The 20,847-nt window shown below is 42.3% G+C and overlaps 1 protein-coding gene across 1 annotated transcript in view; it reads left to right on the top strand.

The window, feature by feature from the left end:
• UVRAG (UV radiation resistance associated) overlaps positions 1-20,847 on the top strand; it is a 113,334-nt gene that overhangs the window by 11,895 nt on the left and 80,592 nt on the right. Inside the window, exons 2-5 of the mRNA XM_082043722.1 lie at positions 7,646-7,763; positions 9,164-9,198; positions 12,920-13,081; positions 15,154-15,228. Coding sequence (XP_081899848.1) covers positions 7,646-7,763; positions 9,164-9,198; positions 12,920-13,081; positions 15,154-15,228 — 390 coding nt within the window. The remainder of the gene's footprint in view (positions 1-7,645; positions 7,764-9,163; positions 9,199-12,919; positions 13,082-15,153; positions 15,229-20,847) is intronic.

Below are 20,847 nucleotides of genomic sequence, written 5' to 3'. Positions count from 1 at the left end.
CCTGAAAAGAATTTATGGAGTATTTTCCTGCAAAACAATCGAGAAGAGAGCAGAAAATCAGAGGAGGTGTCGAGAAATGAAGATTATATCTTGATGTTTATATTAAAAACTGATAGGTAGGATGCTTCATTAAAGGCTGTGTAAGGAGAATTGGTGCTGAAATTGTGATCGGTGTTGAAAGTCACCTACAATAAATCTTCTGGAGAAAAAATATTTCTTTTCAGGGAATCAGGCCTCTGTAAGAACTCTGATTTGCTTTGGGCAACTTTGGGCTTTTTAAGTATTTTCTGTAAATTTCAGCTTTGATTGTGTGAGATGGTTTCCCACTCTTCTTACACTGGTTACACTTTTTCCTTCCCTCCATCCTTTTTACTCATTCTTTGTTGAATCAGAAACTCTCTTTTGAACCCATATGATGCTTTGGGCATAATGTACATTACTTATACTGGATGTCACTAGGAATGTATGGGCGGTGGGGAAAGAGAAAATCTTTTTCCAATCCAGCCACAGATTTATGAAAATCTCTTCCTGGACCATTTAACTTAAACTTCATTTTGGGAAAGGTATTCAGATTTACTAAGTTCTTTACAAATAAGACTATTCCAACAGAATCTCTGGAACTTGCTTATGCAGTAGGACTGCTGTGATTCTTTTATCTTGAAGAGTTTTCAGCTTCATTTTCCTTTCAGAGAGGGGACTATATGACATCTTGGATGGCTGTAACTGGAAGAAACTGAACCGCCTGCCTTGCTCCTTTGACACCTTTGCAAATTGATTTAATGTGTCAAACACAAGACCTACAGGGAGAGGCTGAGGGAGCTGGGCTTGTTTAGTCTGGAGAAGAGGAGGCTTAGAGGTGAGCTCCTCACTCTCTAGAGCTACCTGAAGGGCAGTTCTAGCCAGGTGGGGATTGGGCTCTTCTCCCAGGCAGTCAGCAATAGGGGCCATGGGCTTCAACTCTGCCAGGGGAAATTGAGGCTGGAGATTAGAAAGCAATTCTTTGCAGAGAGAGTGGTCAGGCATTGGAATGGCTGCCCAGGGAGGTGCTGGACTCACTGGCCCTGGAGGTTTTTAAACTGAGACTGGACATGGCACTTAGTGCCATGATCTAGTCAATGGACTGGAGTTGGACCAAGGGTTGGACTTGATGATCTCTGAGGTCTTTTCCAACCCAGTCCATTCTGTGATTCTGTGAAAGTGATGGAGTTCCTGCTGGGAGCAAGGATTCATGAATAGTTTTGTTGAAATATCCAGCGCTAAAGAGGGGAGACAATGCAACTGGGAGAGAGGGCGGGAGGAGGCAGATATGGGACAAAAAAGAAAACAAACATCCCCCTTATTCCCAGCATTAGATCATCTCAGCTGCTAATAAAACGATAAGCTTCATGTGATAAAGAATAAGCGTAGCTGTTGCAAATATTAATGACCTGAGCTTCACAAATGCATACTTGGAGTCTGAGCTAGTAAGTGTGGTAGATCAGTAGCAAAAATAGAAAAATTGTACTTGGCTGTGTTCTCATCTAGCTTGGATATATTTAAATTATTATTTTTTTCCCAAGGTCATTAGATTCTTGGAAGAGAATAATAAAGTGGTGAAGATGGAAGAGGAGTCAGAACTCTCCGTGCTTGGTTTTACTTATTATGTGACCTTGAAGAAATAATTATGAAATTCCACGAATACTTTAGGCTGTTGTAGGTAGTCACTATCCTTCTTGTGGTTCTACCAACCGTCTAGACCTTATGGTAACAGCAGTGCACTTCTCTCTCTCATTTTGACTTATTCCCTTTTCTTGCCCTCACCCCACCTCTGCTGTGATTTATTTATTGATGCTACCAGACTGCTAGACAAACCAACAGTGAATAACTTGGCCACTCCGTTTTCTCAGGCGAAGTCGAGAGTTGTTTCTGGATCAGTTTAAACCACCAAGAAACTGCAGCATTAAAAAATTCTACCTGCTCTGTCCTGCTTTTCTGGTGCAGCTGTAGTGAGTGGAATGAGTAGAATTTGAGGAACTTACACAAGTTTCGAACTAACTTGTTTTTTTTGCCAGCTTTACCTCGGTTTAATTGTCTGACCCTCACCGTGAGACTGCACAAATCACAAGAAAAAACATTGTGCGGGATGGGAACAAGTATCTACGTGCACAAAGTGATATTTTAGGGAGAGACAGTAAAAGCTGATGGTATGTTGGACCTGAAACATGAAGGGACTGGGCAATTTTGGTCCTTAAAACCTCAGAAGACTTGGTAAACTGAAAAATTATGTGATCACCTGATGAAAAAGCAGAGTATTAACAGAGAAGTTGAGCAAAACACTTTGTTCTGTAGCAGCCCGAGTTGTTTATGGCCTGCAGTAAATCTGAGATTCCCAGAAAGTCATGAAGTGAGAACACCAGATGCATTAAACAACTGATAGTAGTTCTTCAGAATGATGAAAACGGAGTGTTTTATTTAAATAAGAAAAAAGACCCTTGACTTTTGAGAGAAACTGGTCATTCCTGAGCATGGTCTGTCTCCGGGAAGCGAGTTTTGTGGCTATTTAGCCACAAGATGTGGAAACTAAAGGTCTTCTCATCTCATCTAAACTTTAGTGCTCAACCTTTCTCTGTATCTCTGCAATAGCTGTATGCTTATAACCTGTGAAATCTTTATCTCCAGCAGTGGTTTTAAAATACAAGCTACTACTCTGGATTTATTTTAAGGGAAATATAGTGGATCTCAACTGGTTTTGTAGCCATTTATTTTCAAGGTAGAAGGATGCACTGATTTCTTCCACATAGGTCAATTTAGAGTTGCTGTATAGCAGTTGCTTTTATTCAGTTGCAACTTAGTCTGGCAATTAAATCTACTGATAACAAGGCCTACCATCTAATTTCACTGCTCTGTTGTCTTTCTTGGGAAGTGCAAAAGATTAGGAGAATTTTGGTAATCAAAATGAGTCAACCGCCCTAGAATGAGCTGTTAAACCTGATTTCCTACTCTGCTAAGCAATGATCCAGATACGCCATTGTTCAGGCTGCCTGCGGAAAATTCAGTGCTGTTGGAAAAGTTAATTAACCCTTTTAATATAATTTCTGCTTGATGGAGCTTACCTAAATCAGTGCTCTGCTGAAAAATAACTTCTTTTCTTCTTTTGCAGTAGGATATCTTATTAAAATGCTTGGTGTAGTGTCTGAGAGCTTCAGGACTTTTTTGCTGATAAACTGTCAACTGTTTGAGGAGAGAATAATCTATACTCATCTGCATATTTTGCTTATCTTTTTTAAATGAAAGCAGATCCTGCACTATCAGTTTGCACAGCTGGCCTATTTTATGTGACTCATGGGGCTGCTACAGCACTAATCATGTTTTCTAGCATTTGTATTTTATTTTCAAACTGACTTGTTTTTGGAATGGCTGCTCTGGTTGCACAGCATCTCATCTGCGGGGATCCCTCCTTGCAATGAAGATTTCTTGAGCAAACAGCTAACATGTATCTCTAATGAGAAGTGGCTGCTTATCCCCACTTCATCTAAAAGAAAAAGGAAATGAAAGAACATGGGATTATTTGCAGCTGTATTCAGTGTAAGGGGTCACTTCTCCATAAATAATTTGCTTCTGCAGTTTGAAATGGAGAATTGTGGTAATGAAAATAAGTCAACCCCCCTAGAATGAGCAGTTAAACCTGATCTGCTACTCTGCTAAGCAGAGTTCACTGATACATGATTGTGAACCCCTTTTCACTTTGCCTATACAAGTGCTAAGCTGTACGTATTTCCGTGTGTATTTTAAGTTATCATTTAAGGGCTCCTGTCTGCCTTTGGCTGCTTTTTGCTCCACTGTCCCCCTCTTCCATCACCCCAGCTGCTTGTACAGCCACATGATGAACCATATTGAGGAACCGATGGGGTGAAACTACCCCAGAAAAAAGCAGGCGGTGGTTCGTTTGCATCCAAATCGGTTCCCTGGTGTGATTTACTGAGCAGCTGCACCAGTTCTTATTGATGGGGGTACAGATGAGGAGGGTGATGCAGCCGGATGATTTAACTCATGCCTGAAAGCTGAACTACAAGACAGTATTTCTTTTTTTGTTCTACATTTTCTAACATCCTGAACAAAAGATGTGAAACATACGAGGTAACACTTTCTAAAGATATGAAAATTCCCTAAAATAATACTTATTGTTTGTCACAGAACAGCTGCAAGCCCTCGATGAGGAATCTTAGAGCTGATTCGAATTGTCTTTTGGATGCATCTTCGTGGTCTCCTGGCTAAAGCTAATTAACTTTGGTCAGGAGAGGTTAATTAACTCTGAAAGCTGCCCCTGTAGAGTTCCAAGGAAATCTGAATAATGCAATATAACATCAGCAACAATGTCGTGGGCAAACTGAAAGGTTTATTTTCAGGTTCCAAGTCCCTCTCTGTCGTCATGACCTCATAGTAAAGAATGTGAACAAGGAAATCGTCCTTGTAATTGGAAACTTGTTAGTTATCAGCTAAATGGACAAATAATGGGACAGAAGGGAGGAGGAGTGATGACCAAGTAGGAGATATAAATAGACATTCATCACCTGTTGCATGTTTAGACCTGAACTGTGTTGTGGTCTCACAGCCCCATATTTAATGTCCTTCTTCCAGCTGGTTTGGGAGAAGTGAGACTTTGGGATAAAATTCCAGACTTTAAAGGTTGCAAAGAAATCACAAACCGTGGAAATAAACACTCTGCTCTTGTCCAGACGTGGATTGTGTAGGTTATGATGCTCTACAGTTTTTTCCAAACCTCATTGCACATAGTGGAAAATGACACGCCTCTTTGGCTTTGCCGAAGGGCTGCTTCGTTGTAATATACTACTTAAATACTACTTATATTTGTATTGAAGTAAACAAAAAGAGAGAAATGGCACAGAAAATGCTTGAATGATTTTTATGGTGAGTGCAATGTTCAAAACCATTTCTTAAGGAATATTTAGGTTGCTCTTAAAAATGGCCAGCAATACTACACAGCTTTAAAGTTAGATTTGTAATAATGTACAAGATCCATATAGTCCTGTGTTTTGTTTTGTTGTTTTTTAAGTGAGGCTTAATCTTTCTGTTGACATTCTTGATATAAATTTCTGACAAAATAAGACCATGTTGTTTTGCAGTTACGCAGCTTAGAAGGTTTGGGTTCTTTTGAATTTTGTGTTGCATGGTATATCTGGATATACCATTTCAGGCTCTGGTCTTAGCCTAGCTCATAAAGAGGCTTTGCAGGAAAGAATCCGCCTGTGGTTTTGAGTCTGTCACATGAACAGAAATTTAATATTCTTCTTACATATTTCTGGGAAGAAACTTAATAAATCACAGAAGTGACATAAAGTGTCTCGTTGTGATTCCAAAACAGCTGATGGCTTCTCAACTCATGTCAAAAGCCTTTTGGGATGAGCTGCAAACAAAATAGTTGTCTTTTGGTTTCAAAAGCATTTTAAATTTGCTTTTGGTTGATGCTCGAGTGTTTCTTTTAAGGTGGATCCAGACTTCCAAATTAACAAGGTTTTGGGGAAAACTAAGTATGCTGTAAAATGAACTTTGTGGTAAAAGGAGGCACTAAAATAATTGTTTGAGGGCTGGAGGTGGTTTGTGGTGATCCAAGAAGGATCTGGAGTCATTTGTCAACACCCCCATGGTGGATGGGTGAGACACTGGTAGGTTGAGAGACTGATTGGGAGAATACTGCAGGATTTGGTGAGAACTTTATGTATTTGAAGTGTCATTTTGAGTGCTGAGTTTGTGATAGTCTCTTAAGCACAGAATCCCAGAATGTCAGGGATTGGAAAGGACCTGGAAAGCTCATCCAGTCCAATCCCCCCATGGAGCAGGAACACCCAGATGAGGTTACACAGGAAGGTGTCCAGGCGGGTTGGAATGTCTGCACAGAAGGAGACTCCACAACCTCCCTGGGCAGCCTGGGCCAGGCTCTGCCACCCTCACTGAGAAGAAGTTTCTTCTCATATTTAAGTGGAACCTCTTGTGTTCCAGTTTGTCCCCATTACCCCTTGTCCTGTCATTGGTTGTCACCGAGAAGAGCCTGGCTCCATCCTCCTGACACTCACCCTTTATATATCTGTCAACATGAATGAGGTCACCCCACAGTCTCCTCTTGTCCAGCTCCAGAGCCCCAGCTCCCTCAGCCTTTCCTCACACGGGAGATGCTCCACTCCCTTCAGCATCTTGGTGGCTGCGCTGGACTCTCTCCAGCAGTTCCCTGTCCTGCTGGAACTGAGGGGCCACAACTGGACACAATATTCCAGGTGTGGTCTCCCCAGGGCAGAGCAGAGGGGCAGGAGAACCTCTCTGACCTACTGACCACCCCCCCTTCTAACCCACCCCAGGTACCATTGGCCTTCCTGGCCACAAGGGCCCAGTGCTGGCTCATGGTCACCCTGCTGTCCCGAGGACCCCCAGGTCCCTTTCCCCTACTCTGCTCTCCAACAGGTCGTTCTCCAACTTATACTGGAACCTGGGGTTTTTCCTGCCCAGATGCAAGACTCTACACTTACCTTTATTATATTTCATTACATTTTTCCCTGCCCAACTCTACAGCCTGGGATTTTCAAAATTAAAGTCAGAACCATAGCGATGCAATGATTTAAGAGTGACTGGGCAGTCCTACAAAATTGCTTTGATAACTAGCTAAATTTCACAATAAGCCAGTAATGAAGAGAAGCTGCCAAATTCATGTATACTGTGATTAAGTTGCAAAAGACATACCCATCATCAACCAATCGAAAAGATAAATGCTTTCTGACCCCCTGCAAAACGAGGGGATATTTTCCAAGCTTTACATCCTTCTGCATGACAAGAGGGAGACAGAACATTGGGTGATACATCGTGTAGAAGCATTGTGCTTAGTTTATATTTAACTAATAATTAATAGATGTTGTAAGTAAGAAACTAAACAATTTTAACTATCATCATCAATTATTTCTTAGGATAGGTGTATTGTATGTCAGAATTTTCAAAAATTGTCATGAATATGTAATAATTATGTGAATATGAGCAATGCAAGAGCATCCAGTCGCTGGAGCTCTTATGGAGGATGATCCCCAGTGTTCCCCAGTGCTGATAAAATACAGAATGCCGCTTAACAGTATAATTGACTCTGCTGTTAAGTTTATTTCTTCTTTTCAATAATATTTAGTATTTGTCAAAGACGAAGGGTGTAGGATGCTTTGAAGCTGAGAATTTTAGCCACAGCTATTAAAGCTATTTGGCTGTTGCGAGGGGATTGATTAAATCTCTTGATTTTTTTTTTTTTTTTTTTTGTTCAAGATACCGTATTGTAGCAAACTAACATAGCATTGGAGTTGGATGATGTCACTTAAACTCAAGTTCAGTGACATATTCCAGTGTATTCAAACCAAAACAAAAGGACCCGGGTATTTAATTTTGGATATCAGTGGTGCTTAATCTGAGCTTGTAGGTGTTCGTTGTTACTTGTCCGGCCAGTTTCCTACAGCTTTGCTGAATACTTGTTCACACTAGCTTTTTGCCAAAGAAAATTGAGCATTTGGTGAGAATTTTCTTTTTTGCTTTGAAAATCATTAAAATGCTTTAATAAAAGAAAAGTTCCATTTCAATCGAAGAAAGGTTTCTAATTACTTAGGGTTTTTTTTCTCGTTTTTAGCGCCGGCTTCGTCATCTTCGGAATATCGCTGCCCGTAACATAATCAATAAGAATGGTTATCGCCTCTTGGATACATACTTCACTCTTCACTTGTGCGATAATGCCAAGATATACAAAGGTAAACCATGCTTGCTATCAACTCTTTTTACTAGTTAATCATTGAATTCTTATGTTGCGAGATCTCTGTCCTTTTTTGCATTGACAGCCTGCTGCCTTATTTGCATCCTGTATACTAACAGTGGAAAAAACCTCTTTATTTTTCAGAATTCATAAAAAGCTTTCAGTGTTAGCAGACAAGGCAGCAAAAGAGGTGGCAGATCTGGTAGTTTTTCTTAAATCAGCCTCTTTTTGTTGTTGCTCTTCTCTCGCCCCACCAACAGCTTAAGAAGCTTGAAAACTTTTGGAGCTTTAATTGATTTGTGTGAGGGAGAGCATTCCACTCTGTCTATACAAGTTATTTACAGTGCAAAAAGAAGCATTTACTACTGTCAAAGTGTTCAAAAAATAGAATTGTCAATCAATGACAAGAAGCATCCAGGCATCTGTTCTGCTTTTGAGAATTGTTTTTGCGTGTTGGGTCTTGTTTCTCTTCAGTGCTTTGCTTTCCACTACAATGTGTAGTTCTTCATTGTGCAGAGTTGTTATTAAAAATGTATTTTTGTGTGCCTTTTGATATGATCAACAGTTGAAGCTTTGCAGGGAAATTATTTTTGTCCTAATTTTTATGGTATGGTTAAACCTTTTTTTAAGGCTGCGCTTTTAGAATGATAAGAATATATAACTTGAGCTCGCTCTCTGGATTTTCTTGTGGTGGTTGGTGACCCTGTAACTGGTGACTATTTCTGCAGCATTTAGTGCATAGGACTATGCTGCACTCCATCAAAACTTTATCCTTGGACTCCAAGGGACTGAGACATTGTACAAAAATCTGTATTCCAGCTTCCAGAGCTTTCTACCTAAAGACTTTAAGCTCTTATTTTGGCTGGGAAAGCCACAGCCTGTGGTGTCAGCAGTTGCGTATTTCCATTTAAATACAGGGTTCCTGGCACCTTGATGAGGTAATTTGGCCGTTCACTTTCTAATCACCTGGAACAGGTCACCCTTGCTCTTCAGGAAAGCGGAGCAATTAGTTTATTTGTGCTGTGCTCCTCCAGGACGATGTTCTGTGACAAACCAGGCACGTTGCAGACCTGATCCCAATATTGCAAAGCACTGGGGCACACTTTTTCCCCCCCAGAAATAAAGGCCTCAGTAAATCTTGAGGATTATATTGGGTATAAAGACGAAATGCTGAATTGAAATAATTACTTCCAATAATAAAGTGTGAATGAGTACTTTTAGTCAACAGCCTGACTGCATTTTAAAATCTTTCTCATGAATCTGTGACTCATAAACTAGACCCACTTGTATTTATCTTTCACGAGTGTTACTTATTTTAGCTTTTTCTATTTCAAATACTAAGATTTGTATCAGTGTTTAAGCTAATCTAAAGATGTGTTTTTACTCATTTTTCTTTAGAATTTTATAAGAGCGAGGTGATCAAGAATTCTCTGGTAAGTTATTTCAATACGGAAAAAAACCTTTCCCGTTGAAAATTCTGTATTTACTGCAGTATACTGACTTCTCTGCTGAATACCGTAACTGTTAGATGTGTATTTCTACTCTTCAGTTCTGCCAGGAGCATCACATCATGTTTTGCTCGTTCTTTTCAGAAGGGTTGGAATAGTGAGTTATTGAATAGCAGAAATGCACGTTCATTTTAACAGTTGTGGAGCGATGGACTGTTGGTAGTTCTGCAGCCATGACCAAACACTCTTAGCGTAGGGCATTTTAGTGTGAATAAGGTTTACAATATAAACCTTTTCTAAATATGGAGAACATCAAGTAGGCAAAGTAATGTTAGCTGGGTTTTTACTGGTTTAACTTTGTTCACTATCTGAGAATTGTATTTTTTTTTCCTGTTCTTGCTGGTGTTAGCAACAGAAATAGCTGCTTTTATTTCAATGTCTGCTAATTGCCTATTGGAGGAGCACTTCTGTATTACTTTGCTGGGTGTACAGATTCATTAGAAGCTCATGCTCTGCAGTTTAGCAACCTTGGTGTAGAAGCAGAGGCTCTGCTTGCAACACCTCAAATAAAGGGAGAGTCAAATGGTTTTGCAGACTATACCACTGATTTATTTGAACATATTTTTGTTGTATAGGTGAGCATTAAGGAACGTATACCAGCATATATAGAGATGTATATTCTTTGAAGAGCTAATAGCTTTAAGAAACTAGGTGTTTTAGAGTTTCTAAACCACAGAATTACAGAATGTTCAGGATTGGACATGACCTCGAATGCTCATCCAGTCCAATCCCCCCACCAGAGCAGGAACACCCAGATGAGGTTACACAGGAAGGTGTCCAAGTGGGTTGGAATCTCTGCAGAGAAGGAGACTCCACAACCTCCCTGGGCAGCCTGGGCCAGGCTCTGGCAACCTCACTGAGAAGAAGTTTCTTCTCACATTTAAGTGGAACCCCTTGTGTTCCAGTTTGAACCCATTGCCCTTTGTCCTACCATTGGTTGTCACCGAGAAGAGCCTGGCTCCATCCTCCTGACACTCACCCTTTAGATATCTGTCAACATGAATGAGGTCACCCCTCAGTCTCCTCTTGTCCAGCTCCAGAGCCCCAGCTCCCTCAGCCTTTCCTCACACGGGAGATGCTCCACTCCCTTCAGCATCTTGGTGGCTGCGCTGGACTCTCTCCAGCAGTTCCCTGTCCTGCTGGAACTGAGGGGCCACAACTGGACACAATATTCCAGGTGTGGTCTCCCCAGGGCGGAGCAGAGGGGCAGGAGAACCTCTTTGACCTACTGACCACCCCCCCTTCTAACCCACCCCAGGTACCATTGGCCTTCCTGGCCACAAGGGCCCAGTGCTGGCTCATGGTCATCCTGCTGTCCCCAGGACCCCCAGGTCCCTTTCTCCTACTCTGCTCTCTAATAGGTCATTCCCCAACATATGCTGGAACCTGCAACGTTCCACTTCAGACCAGAACTGAACCGTATATTGCAACTGAGGAGGGGTGGATCTCTTTGTGGGAGCTGGATGTTGCTGGTGTTGGGTGCGGGAGTTTAAAAACCTGCTAAACAGACTTTTTAATGTCTGCATTAATAAGGTAGAACTACGCCTTTTATAGCACACCAGGCTATAAATGCTTTGAAAAACCTCCTGAATGGAGGAGAAGCTGTTGGCATCCTCAAGGCTGTTAACTTGTCCGAGAGACAAGTTCTTAGAAAGATTTGGGTTGAAGGACCTTCCCAGCTCCCCCAGTGCCACCCCTGCCATGAGCAGGGACATCTTCACCCGCTCAGGTTGCTCAGAGCCCCGTCCAGCCTGGCCTGGGATGTCTCCAGGGATGGTTCATCCACCACCTCTCTGTTCCAGGGTCTCACCACCCTCAAGGGGAATAATTTCTTCCTTGTATCTAACCTGAATCTCTCTTCTTCAGTTTAAAACCATTACACCTTGTCCTATCAATCCGTGCCTTTGTAAGTCCCCCTCCAGCTCTTTTGTAGGTCTCCTTTCGGCACGGGACGGCTGCTATAAGGTTCCTTGAGACTTTTGGATGTTGAGTTCTGCCTAAATCAGTTCTAAATCAGGAAAAGGAATAACAAAAAGGGAATCTAACCAAAGGAAATATGCAATGGAATGACAAAAATCTAAATAAAAGATGTGCCGAGGAAATTCCCTACATAGTCTGTGTATATCTTAACGACCTGGTGTTTTTGTGCCTGAGTAGCTACCAAATATCCCTTTTCCTTAGGAAAACTCAGTTAATCCTTTCCTTCAGTATTACTTACTGGGTAACTATTCCACTCCCTTCTTTTCAGAGGCATCTTGTTCTAAACTGCCTAATACCAGTTCAGAGATGCTTGGCCTGTTCCAAACTGTTTAAGCACTAGAATGAAAGGCTCATTCTCACATGGGATGGTGGGTTCCTGCTTTTTGCTTTTATTTTGGAGGAGCTCCCATTTCTGTGTGCAAGAGAGAGGGAAATATATATAAAATACTTTCTCATTTCTGCATTTGGACACTGCTGTTCAAGGCCTGCGGAAGTCCAAAAGCTGGTATCTGCCTCTTGGCACTAGTAACCTTGGATTGACTTGATGGGCGCAGACTTTTGAGCAGGGCCTGTTACAACAGGACAAGGGGTGATGGTTTTAAACTAAAAGAGGGAGATTCAGGCCAGACATGAGGAGGAAATTGTTGCCCCTGTGGGTGGTGAGAGCCTGTCCCAGGTTGGCCAGAGAGGTGGTGGCTGAACCATCCCTGGAGACATCCCAGGCCAGGCTGGACGGGGCTCTGAGCAACCTGAGCTGGTGAAGATGTCCCTGCTCATGGCAGGGGGGGCACTGGGGGAGCTTGGAAGGTCTCTTCAACCATTCTATGATTCTGTGACTTGGTTTGGTTGCAGCTTGGGGCAATTAAAACAGTTTTCAAACATCCTTAGTTGAGATGTTATCAGAGGTGAGTGCAAGTTCTTGGAATGCCTTCTATTTGCAAATCACAGCTTTAATGGAATAAATTGTTGAGGTTGAGCTGAATGTGTGCTGCTTCTGTAAAGCCGAGATGCAAGTCTGATCTCTTAGAGTGATGAGGAGCTCTTAGTGACGATGTTTGAGGATTGCCTTCAGCATCAGTCAAGGAGAAGAAGAATGTGAACAACCCTCTTAATAAATTACACAAACTTAATTACTGGGAAATAGATGAGTGTCTTAAACCTAACTTTTGCAATGTTAGCTCTACCCTAGCTTTCAGAATCAGACTTCTAACTTGGAAAAGGATGTTGCTTCCACTTTTAAAGTTCCTGATTTGGCTAAACTGAATTAGTATATTCTGAAGTAAATTCTTCAACATCTTGTAATGGAAGGAAGCAGAGGCCACTCTGAGTTTCTGAAGTACTTTACAGCATGCGGGTTTTAACCCAGGAATTCTCTCCAGGAAACAGAATAAGGAAGCAATAGAACATGTTGATGACATTCTTAGGGACATGGTTTAGTGCTAGAGTGAGGTTATGGTTGGACTTGATGATCCTGAGGGTCTCTTCCAACCTAAATGATTCTATGATTCTATGACTTCAACTCTATGTAAACTTCGAAATGGCTTGTCTTCATTGTTTTAAGGTTCTTCTGATCTTTGGTATGGAATTTACTGCTTTCTGAATTGTGAATTTAAGGATTACCGTCAGCTTGTCTGAGTTGTTTTTATCTCTCTTTGAATACCTGCAGAATCCGACATGGAGGAGTCTGGACTTTGGAATAATGCCTGATCGCCTTGATACCTCTGTCTCTTGTTTTGTCGTGAGGATCTGGGGTGGCAAGAAGGAGCATTTTCAGCTTCTGATTGAATGGAAGGTCAACCTAGATGGGTTAAAGTACTTGGGCCAGCAGGTAATGTGAAAACAGTATGTTTTTTTCCTCAACTGTTTACTTAAAGAAGCAAAACACCTGGATGAACAAATATATATAACACTAAGGAAATTAATGCATTGGTAGGTGGGACGTATTTTCAAATTTCATTGCAGAGATTGGTGTTCATTTCAGAACTTTGTCTTGACTTGCTGAATATTTTAATTTACTGTTGTTAACTCTTAAATAGCATTTAGTGCTTTAAATTGTAACACCTTGATTTAAGGAAATAGCAGTTTGATTGTACATATACTCAAATGAACATAGATCTTAATATTTATGTATATTACAGTTTTAATCTGTTCTCAGTAATGACATCCCATCAAACGTCTTCAGTCCAAGGAGTTTACTCTGTAAGGTCTGTTTTAATTCTGCTATTTGTCTCTTACTAGTTGCCCTTTGAGGGAGGTGAAAAGTGAGGTGTTTTCTGTATTGTGGAGCTTATCGTAAAAGTGATTCAAAAAGAATCCCATATGACATAAATAATAAAAACACCAAAAAATATGGTGCTTTTTGGATCAAACAGGTTGTCTCAATTCCAATGAGTGCTTTTTTTTCTCTATTAATTGACAGGATCTATTTAGAACAGATCATAGTTTTTCTTTCTTTAGCCCTAAATGATTTTTTTTTTAATTGGGATATTTCAAGTCTGGGAAGGAAGCTTAATAGGGCAGGAGTTCTCTGGCTTCATGTGGTATATTGATCCTTGCCAGCAGCCCCTGCACTGATGGGCTGAGAGAGAGTCAGAGGAGAAGTGAGGAAAAGCTTATGGCTGGAGATAAAGACAGTTTAATAACTGAAAACAAGAAAATGTTTAAAAAAAGCCGGGGGGGGAAATAACACAAGTAGTGCAAAGGTGGTTGCTCACCACCTCCCACCAGCAGACTGATGCCCAGCTAGTTCCCAAGGAACAGTTGTCTTTCAAAGAATAATCCCTGGTTTTTACTGCTAAGCATGACGCTTTCATGGAATCACAGAATGGTTTGGGTTGGAAGGACCTTCCCAGCTCACCCTGTCCCACCCCTGCCATGAGCAGGGACATCTTCACCAGCTCAGGTTGCTCAGTGCCCCGTCCAGCCTGGGCTGGGATGTCTCCAGGGATGGTTCATCCACCACCTCTCTGGCCAACCTGGGCCAGGCTCTCACCACCCTCAGGGGAAACAATTCCTTCCTCATGTCTGACCTGAATCTCTCCTCTTTTCATTTAAAACCATCACCCCTTGTCCTGTTGTAACAGGCCCTGCTCAAAAGTCTGTCTCCATCTTTCTTACAGGCCCCTTTTCAGTCCAGAAGGGCTGCACTAAGGTCTCCCTGGAGCTTCTGTTCTCCAGCTGAATACCCCAACTCTCTCAGCCTGTCCCCCAGCAGAGCTGTTCCAGCCTCGCATCATTCCTGTGGCTCCTCTGGCCCCTCTCCAGCAGGTCCATGTGTGTCCTGTGCTGAGGACCCAGAGCTGGACCAGCACTGCAGGGGGGTGTCACCAGAGCGGAGCAGAGGGGCAGAATCCCCTCCCTGCACCTGCTGCTCACGCTGCTGGGGATGCAGCCCAGGACACGGGTGGATTAATGGGCTGCAAGCGCACGTTGCTGGCTCATATTTTATTTGAAATAATGTTCTTTACGTTAATAGCAGGATATTAGCTTTATTCCTGAACACTAATTCTTTGTGTACTATACCACAAAAGCCTAATTTTGCTTATCACTTTAGGTAATATCATGTGAAAGCTGATTACTCTTGAGAATTCTCTCTCTGAGTTTCCTTGCCTCTTAGTTTTCTTCTTTGTCTCAGCTGGAAATGCAACAATAGGAAAGATGCTCTGTCCTGTGTTTCTGATTTCAAGAGAGAATGACTGAACATACTCATTGCCTCTTATTAAAGCTGTGAAACAAATGCTTTTTCTATGGTTTAATTCAGTTTTCTCTTAAGTTTCATGTGCTTCTAGAATTACAGGTGCTGAAAAACTGCATTTGACCATCCAACAGAACACTCTATACTTGTTTGCAGTGTGAAGTCCTAGTAAGCTGACCGTAAAATTACTTGTTCTCTTCTTACAGATACACGCAAGGAACCCAAATGAGATTATTTTTGGCCTCAATGATGGTTATTACGGAGCTTCATTTGAACAGAAGGTAAGGGTGGCTTGTGTTTGTTCTGGCTTGTTAGTACTGGTGACAAGCTGAAATCCAACTTCTAAACTTCAATTTTCACACTTGGATGCTCAGAACATTAAAATGCTTCATTTTGAGAAGAAATGACATGACAGATAAGAACTGTTATCTTGCTCTGTTGCATGAATATCTGAGCTGTTTTGGGAGGACTTAGAGCGTAGCATTTTAAGTCCAAAAAAAAGTCTGGGTACTGAAAAGCCTTGACTTCATTCTTTGAGGCAGACTCTTCATTCAAACGTAGAACATTTTGAAAATGGTATGGCTGATAAGACTAATTTTAATATCAAATATGAAAGCGCATTAAGTTTTGGTTCTAATTTTTAAAACCAGGATTTGTTCTTTATATATGAGAGGCTTATTTATTTACTCCGTGTTGCAACTATTTCACCCCATGCTTTTTTTTCCCAAGGCTTTGCTGTATTATTTGTGCTTGTCCAAAAAATATTTGACTGCAGCCTTGTTAATTAATTAACCACACAAGTAGCTGTTTGTACATGGGGAGAGTGGAGCAAGGGACAGGGTGGTCCTGAGTGCAAAACTCCATGCAAACCTCCAAACTATCTTTGCGATTTTGATGGTTCTTCAAATTTGGGGCAGTTTGGTACACAGCTCAGACTCTGCTTCCTGCTGCTGTTAACTCAGTTTTCCTGAAGCAGGATGGAATTCTATTCTTTTGTGATACATTTTTGCGATTAATATTATGAAGATTAATAATCCGGGTCTGAATTCAACAATGGTAACACTTCCCTAGTTGTTTATTGTCGGTACTTGCTTCCTAGCTCATAACGTCTAAAAGTACATCTCTGCTTTGGTTCTTGTGCACATTGTGTAGCTAAATTACAAACACAGTCATAGCCTATGTAGAGCACAAATAATCTCATTTGTCCTTCCCTACAATTTATCCAGTTCTTGAAGGTGGGAGGAGTGGCTGACACGCCAGAGGCTGTGCTGCCATCCAGAGAAATGGACAGGCTGGAGAGTTGGGCAGGGAAAAATTTAATGAAATAGAACAAGGGCAAGTGTAGAGTCTTGTATCTGGGCAGGAACAACCCCAGGTTCCAGTGTAAGTTGGGGAATGACCTATTAGAGAGCAGTGTAGGGGAAAGGGAGCTGGGGGTCCTGGGGACAGCAGGGTGACCATGAGCCAGCACTGGGCCCTTGTGGCCAGGAAGGCCAATGGTACCTGGGGTGGATGAGAAGGGGGGTGGTCAGTAGGTCAGAGAGGTTCTCCTGCCCCTTCTACTCTGCCCTGGGGAGACCACACCTGGAATATTGTGTCCAGTTGTGGCCCCTCAGTTCCAGCAGGACAGGGAACTGCTGGAGAGAGTCCAGCGCAGCCACCAAGATGCTGAAGGGAGTGGAGCATCTCCCATGTGAGGAAAGGCTGAGGGAGCTGGGGCTCTGGAGATGGACAAGAGGAGACTGAGGGGTGACCTTATAAATGTTTACAGAACTATAAAGGGTGAGTGTCAGGAGGATGGAGCCAGGCTCTTCTCGGTGACAACCAATGACAGGACAAGGGGTAATGGGTACAAACTGGAACACAGGAGGTTCCACTTAAATTGGAGAAGAAACTTGTTCCTGGTGAGGGTGTCAGAGCCTGGCCCAGGCTGCCCAGGGAGGTTGTGGAGTCTCCTTCTCTGCAGACATTCCAACCCGCCTGGACACCTTCCTGTGTAACCTCATCTGGGTGTTCCTGCTCCATGGGGGGATTGCACTGGATGAGCTTTCCAGGTCCCTTCCAACCTCTGACATTCTGGGATTCTGTGATTCTTTCTGGCTGCAAGAGCTAGACATTTATTTTGTCACCTGGCTCTGTAGTTTCCAAGTGCTTTCGTTGTCAGTTTCTTGACCTAAATCTCTTTTTCACAGCACATACCTCTTGTATTTAAGTGACTTGTCTGACATTCAAGCACAACTAGTTGGCACAAGAACCCTCAGCAGCTCTTTACAACTAAGGGGTATTTCTGCTCTTACTTGGTCTTGCTTTAGAATATCCAGCACTGACAGGAAAATTACAAATATTACACAGCCCCACTTTTGTGGTTATGTTAAATATTATTTATGAAGTGCCACCTGAAATCTTCTGTAGGAAGGGATTTTTGGTGTGAGATGTGCAGCTCCGATCGAGTGGAAACGGCAACGCAATACCTTTTCTGCTTGGTTGTGGGTTTTTTTGTAGTCCCTTGAGGTGCTTTTTTCTTTGTGGTGGTGCATCTTCATAGTCCTTGAAGACATACTAGTCATAAGCCTCAGTTTTCGAGATGATTCATGGATGGAATGGCAATTTTCATTTCTTTGCACTGACACAAGTTTGATGATACCAAACTGGGAGGACAGGCTGACACAGCAGAGGCTGCGCTGCCATCCAGAGAGACCTGGACAGGCTGGACTGGGCAGAGAAGAGCCTGATGAAGTTCAACAAGGGCAAGTGTAGGAGGGACAACCCCAGGCACTGGTACAGGTTGGGGTTGACCTGCTGGAGAGCAGCTTTGCAGAGAAGGGCCTGGGAGTTCTGGTCAATACCAGGTTGACCATGAGCCAGCGATGTGCCCTGTGGCCAAGAGGCCAATGGTACCTGGGGTATGTGAGGAAGAGTGTGAGCAGCAGGTCAAGGGAGGTTCCTCCCCCTCTGCTCTGCCCTGGTGAGGCCACATCTGGAGTTCTGCATCCAGTTCTGGGCTCCCCAGTTTAAGAAGGACAAGGAGTTACTGGAGAGAGTCCAGCAGAGGGACACGAAGATGCTGATGGGTCTGATGAGGAGAGACTGAGAGAGCTGAGGCTGTTCAGCCTCGAGAGGAGAACCTGAGAGGGGATCTCATCCATGTTTATAAATATTTCCAAGGTGGGTGTCAAGAAGATGGACCAGACTCTGTTCAGTGGTGCCCAATGACAGGATGAGGAGTAACGGGCACAGACTGAAACACAGGAGGTTCCATCTGAACATGAAGAGAAACTTCTTTACTGTGAGGTGCCAGAGCCTGGCCCAGGCTGCCCAGAGCGGGTGTGGAGTCTTCTTCTCTGAGACATTCAAACCTACCTGGGATCCTGTGTGATCTGCTCTGGTGACCCTGCGTGAGCAGGTGGGTTGGACTGGATGATCTCCAGAGGTCCCTTCAACCCCAACCATCCTGTGATTCTGGGACACGTGCAACCTTGTTATGAAAACAGATGCTTACAAATATCATTCTAAAAGTCTAATGAAAACCTTGTGCACAAAGACACTTCAGCCAATTTTGGAAGTGTCCTCTGTTTTTGCACATCTCAGTATGGACAAAATTATGGTACTCTTATTTTTTGTTTTTCCCATCGCTCCAAATAACTCTTGTTACTTCAATAATTCTTTAGACTACAAATTAAATTGCCAAAGTAGATTTACGGAGTGTTACAATCAAATTTAATACACTTTATTAGTGTATTAAATGTCTTTGTCATTAATTAAGACCACTTATGAGCCAAAATAAGAATACTGTTGGAAACTGACTAAATGATTCTGGTGATATTTCATGAACTCAAGAGTTTTAAAACACATTGTTCTGGGCATTGCTTGGAACTAAATGCAAATTCCCATTTTCTGAACTGGACCTGTGATTAAAGGGGTGGGAACCTGAAAGTTCCTGTAGCAGAATAAACTCAATTAGTACAAGAACATTAAGGACTGTCACAACTATTTTTATTGATGAAAAGTGTAGATTTCTTGATTAAATGCATATCTCCATGGTGAACAAAATCAGCAAGAGCAATATGCTTGCATAGGAATATTCTAATTGCTAAGTTTTTAATTTAAAAATTAAAGCACTGGAAGGTTACAGCTTCACTACATAATGTACTTTAGCTGCTGTTATAAAACCTTCAAGCCCACTTAGTATAAAGTAACCTTCAAAATGCAGGTTTATGCTCTAAATACTTGCTTTGTAGGAAGCTCCTGTCATATAAAGGAGCAAAGCAGGAAACTTACTGGTGGAGAAATTCTAGGTAAGCAAGGCAATTATAGTTTAATCTTAACAGAATCACAGAATCGACTGGGTTGGAAAAGACCTCAGAGATCATCAAGTCCAAGCTTTGGTCCAACTCCAGTCCATTGACTAGATCATGGCACTAAGTGCCATGTCCAATCTCAGCTTAAAAACCTCCAGGACCGGTGAGTCCAGCACCTCCCTGGGCAGCCATTCCAATGCCTGGCCACTCTCTCTGCACAGAATTGCTTTCTAATCTCCAGTCTCAATTTCCCCTGGCAGAGTTGAAGCCCATGCCCCCTTGTCCTATTGCTGATGCCTGGGAGAAGAGCCCAATCCCCACCTGGCTAGAACTGCCCTTCAGGTAGTTCTAGAGAGTGATAGAGAATGGAAGAACCATAGCCAGGGCATTAAAGTTGTTAATGACTCTTTACTTTTTTTTTATCTACTGAATGTCAGAAAGCCTTTAAATTTTTTATCCTGGGTGATATTTAGGTATTTGGAATTTCACCTTTCTTCTATCTATCCAGCGGTAACTTGGCTGTTGCTGATACGCAATGAAAAAAACGACCATTTTCTTTGGGTAATATTCAGGTTACAGTTTTGTTGCTGCAATGGATACTTTGCTTAAGACAAGAAAAAAGTTGGGAAATAACGTTTCAAAAGCCTTTGTGTGTTCCTTTGAGCCCTGAACATTGTTTCTGCTTTACTGTAGGTATCTGACAGTGCTTATGTAATAGTTCTAATGTTTTCAGCTTTTCTTCTCGCTGTAAATACAAATATGTGCTGCCAATATAGCTCCTTTGTTCTCAACCACATTTGGCTTTCACATAATTGTACTTCCAGCTTCTGTTTTTGTCCAAGTTTTATTCTTATTAATTTGTAGTAAATTATGTGGTATTTCTGCTTGAAGATTTCGGCAGGATTCTGCTTCTTTCATCACAACCACGTCCAGTTTATTTTCCTGTTTCCTTTTGGGCATGAGACTGCTGAAGCATTTGTTTCCTCTCTTATTTTCATCATTTCTAGTAATCATACACTGAAACTCTACTAGAATTTGTTTGAACTGCATCAATATTGGAATAAGATAGATGCGAGCTTCTGAGATTATTTATTTTTTTTTGTTCATTTTCTGAAGCTGTCAACCTAAACTTAAAAGATTCCAAATCCTTTAGCAGTTTTCTGAATCTATTTGGTTTTGTTGGAGACTGCAGGTTTGTGTTTGTCATGGGTTTTGATTGCGGGGTGACAATGAAACTGTGGCAGATGTATTGTTAACCCTCTCTCCCCCCTTCAGTCCCTCCCTTTCCCCCCTACCCACTGAGGACAGGTGACTGGGAGGGAAAGACAGACACAGAATCCCAGAATGTCAGGGGTTGGAAGGGACCTGGAAAGCTCATCCAGTGCAATCCCCCCATGGAGCAGGAACACCCAGATGAGGTTACACAGGAAGGTGTCCAGGCGGGTTGGAATGTCTGCACAGAAGGAGACTCCACAACCTCCCTGGGCAGCCTGGGCCAGGCTCTGCCACCCTCACTGAGAAGAAGTTTCTTCTCATATTTAAGTGGAACCTCCTGTGTTCCGGTTTGACCCCATTACCCCTTCTCCTGTCATTGGTTGTCAC

The sequence above is a fragment of the Streptopelia decaocto genome, assembly GCF_964273445.1.
Source record: "Streptopelia decaocto genome assembly, chromosome: 1".
NCBI classification, from domain to species: Eukaryota; Metazoa; Chordata; class Aves; order Columbiformes; family Columbidae; genus Streptopelia; species Streptopelia decaocto.
This window is presented reverse-complemented; position numbering and strand designations above follow the sequence as displayed.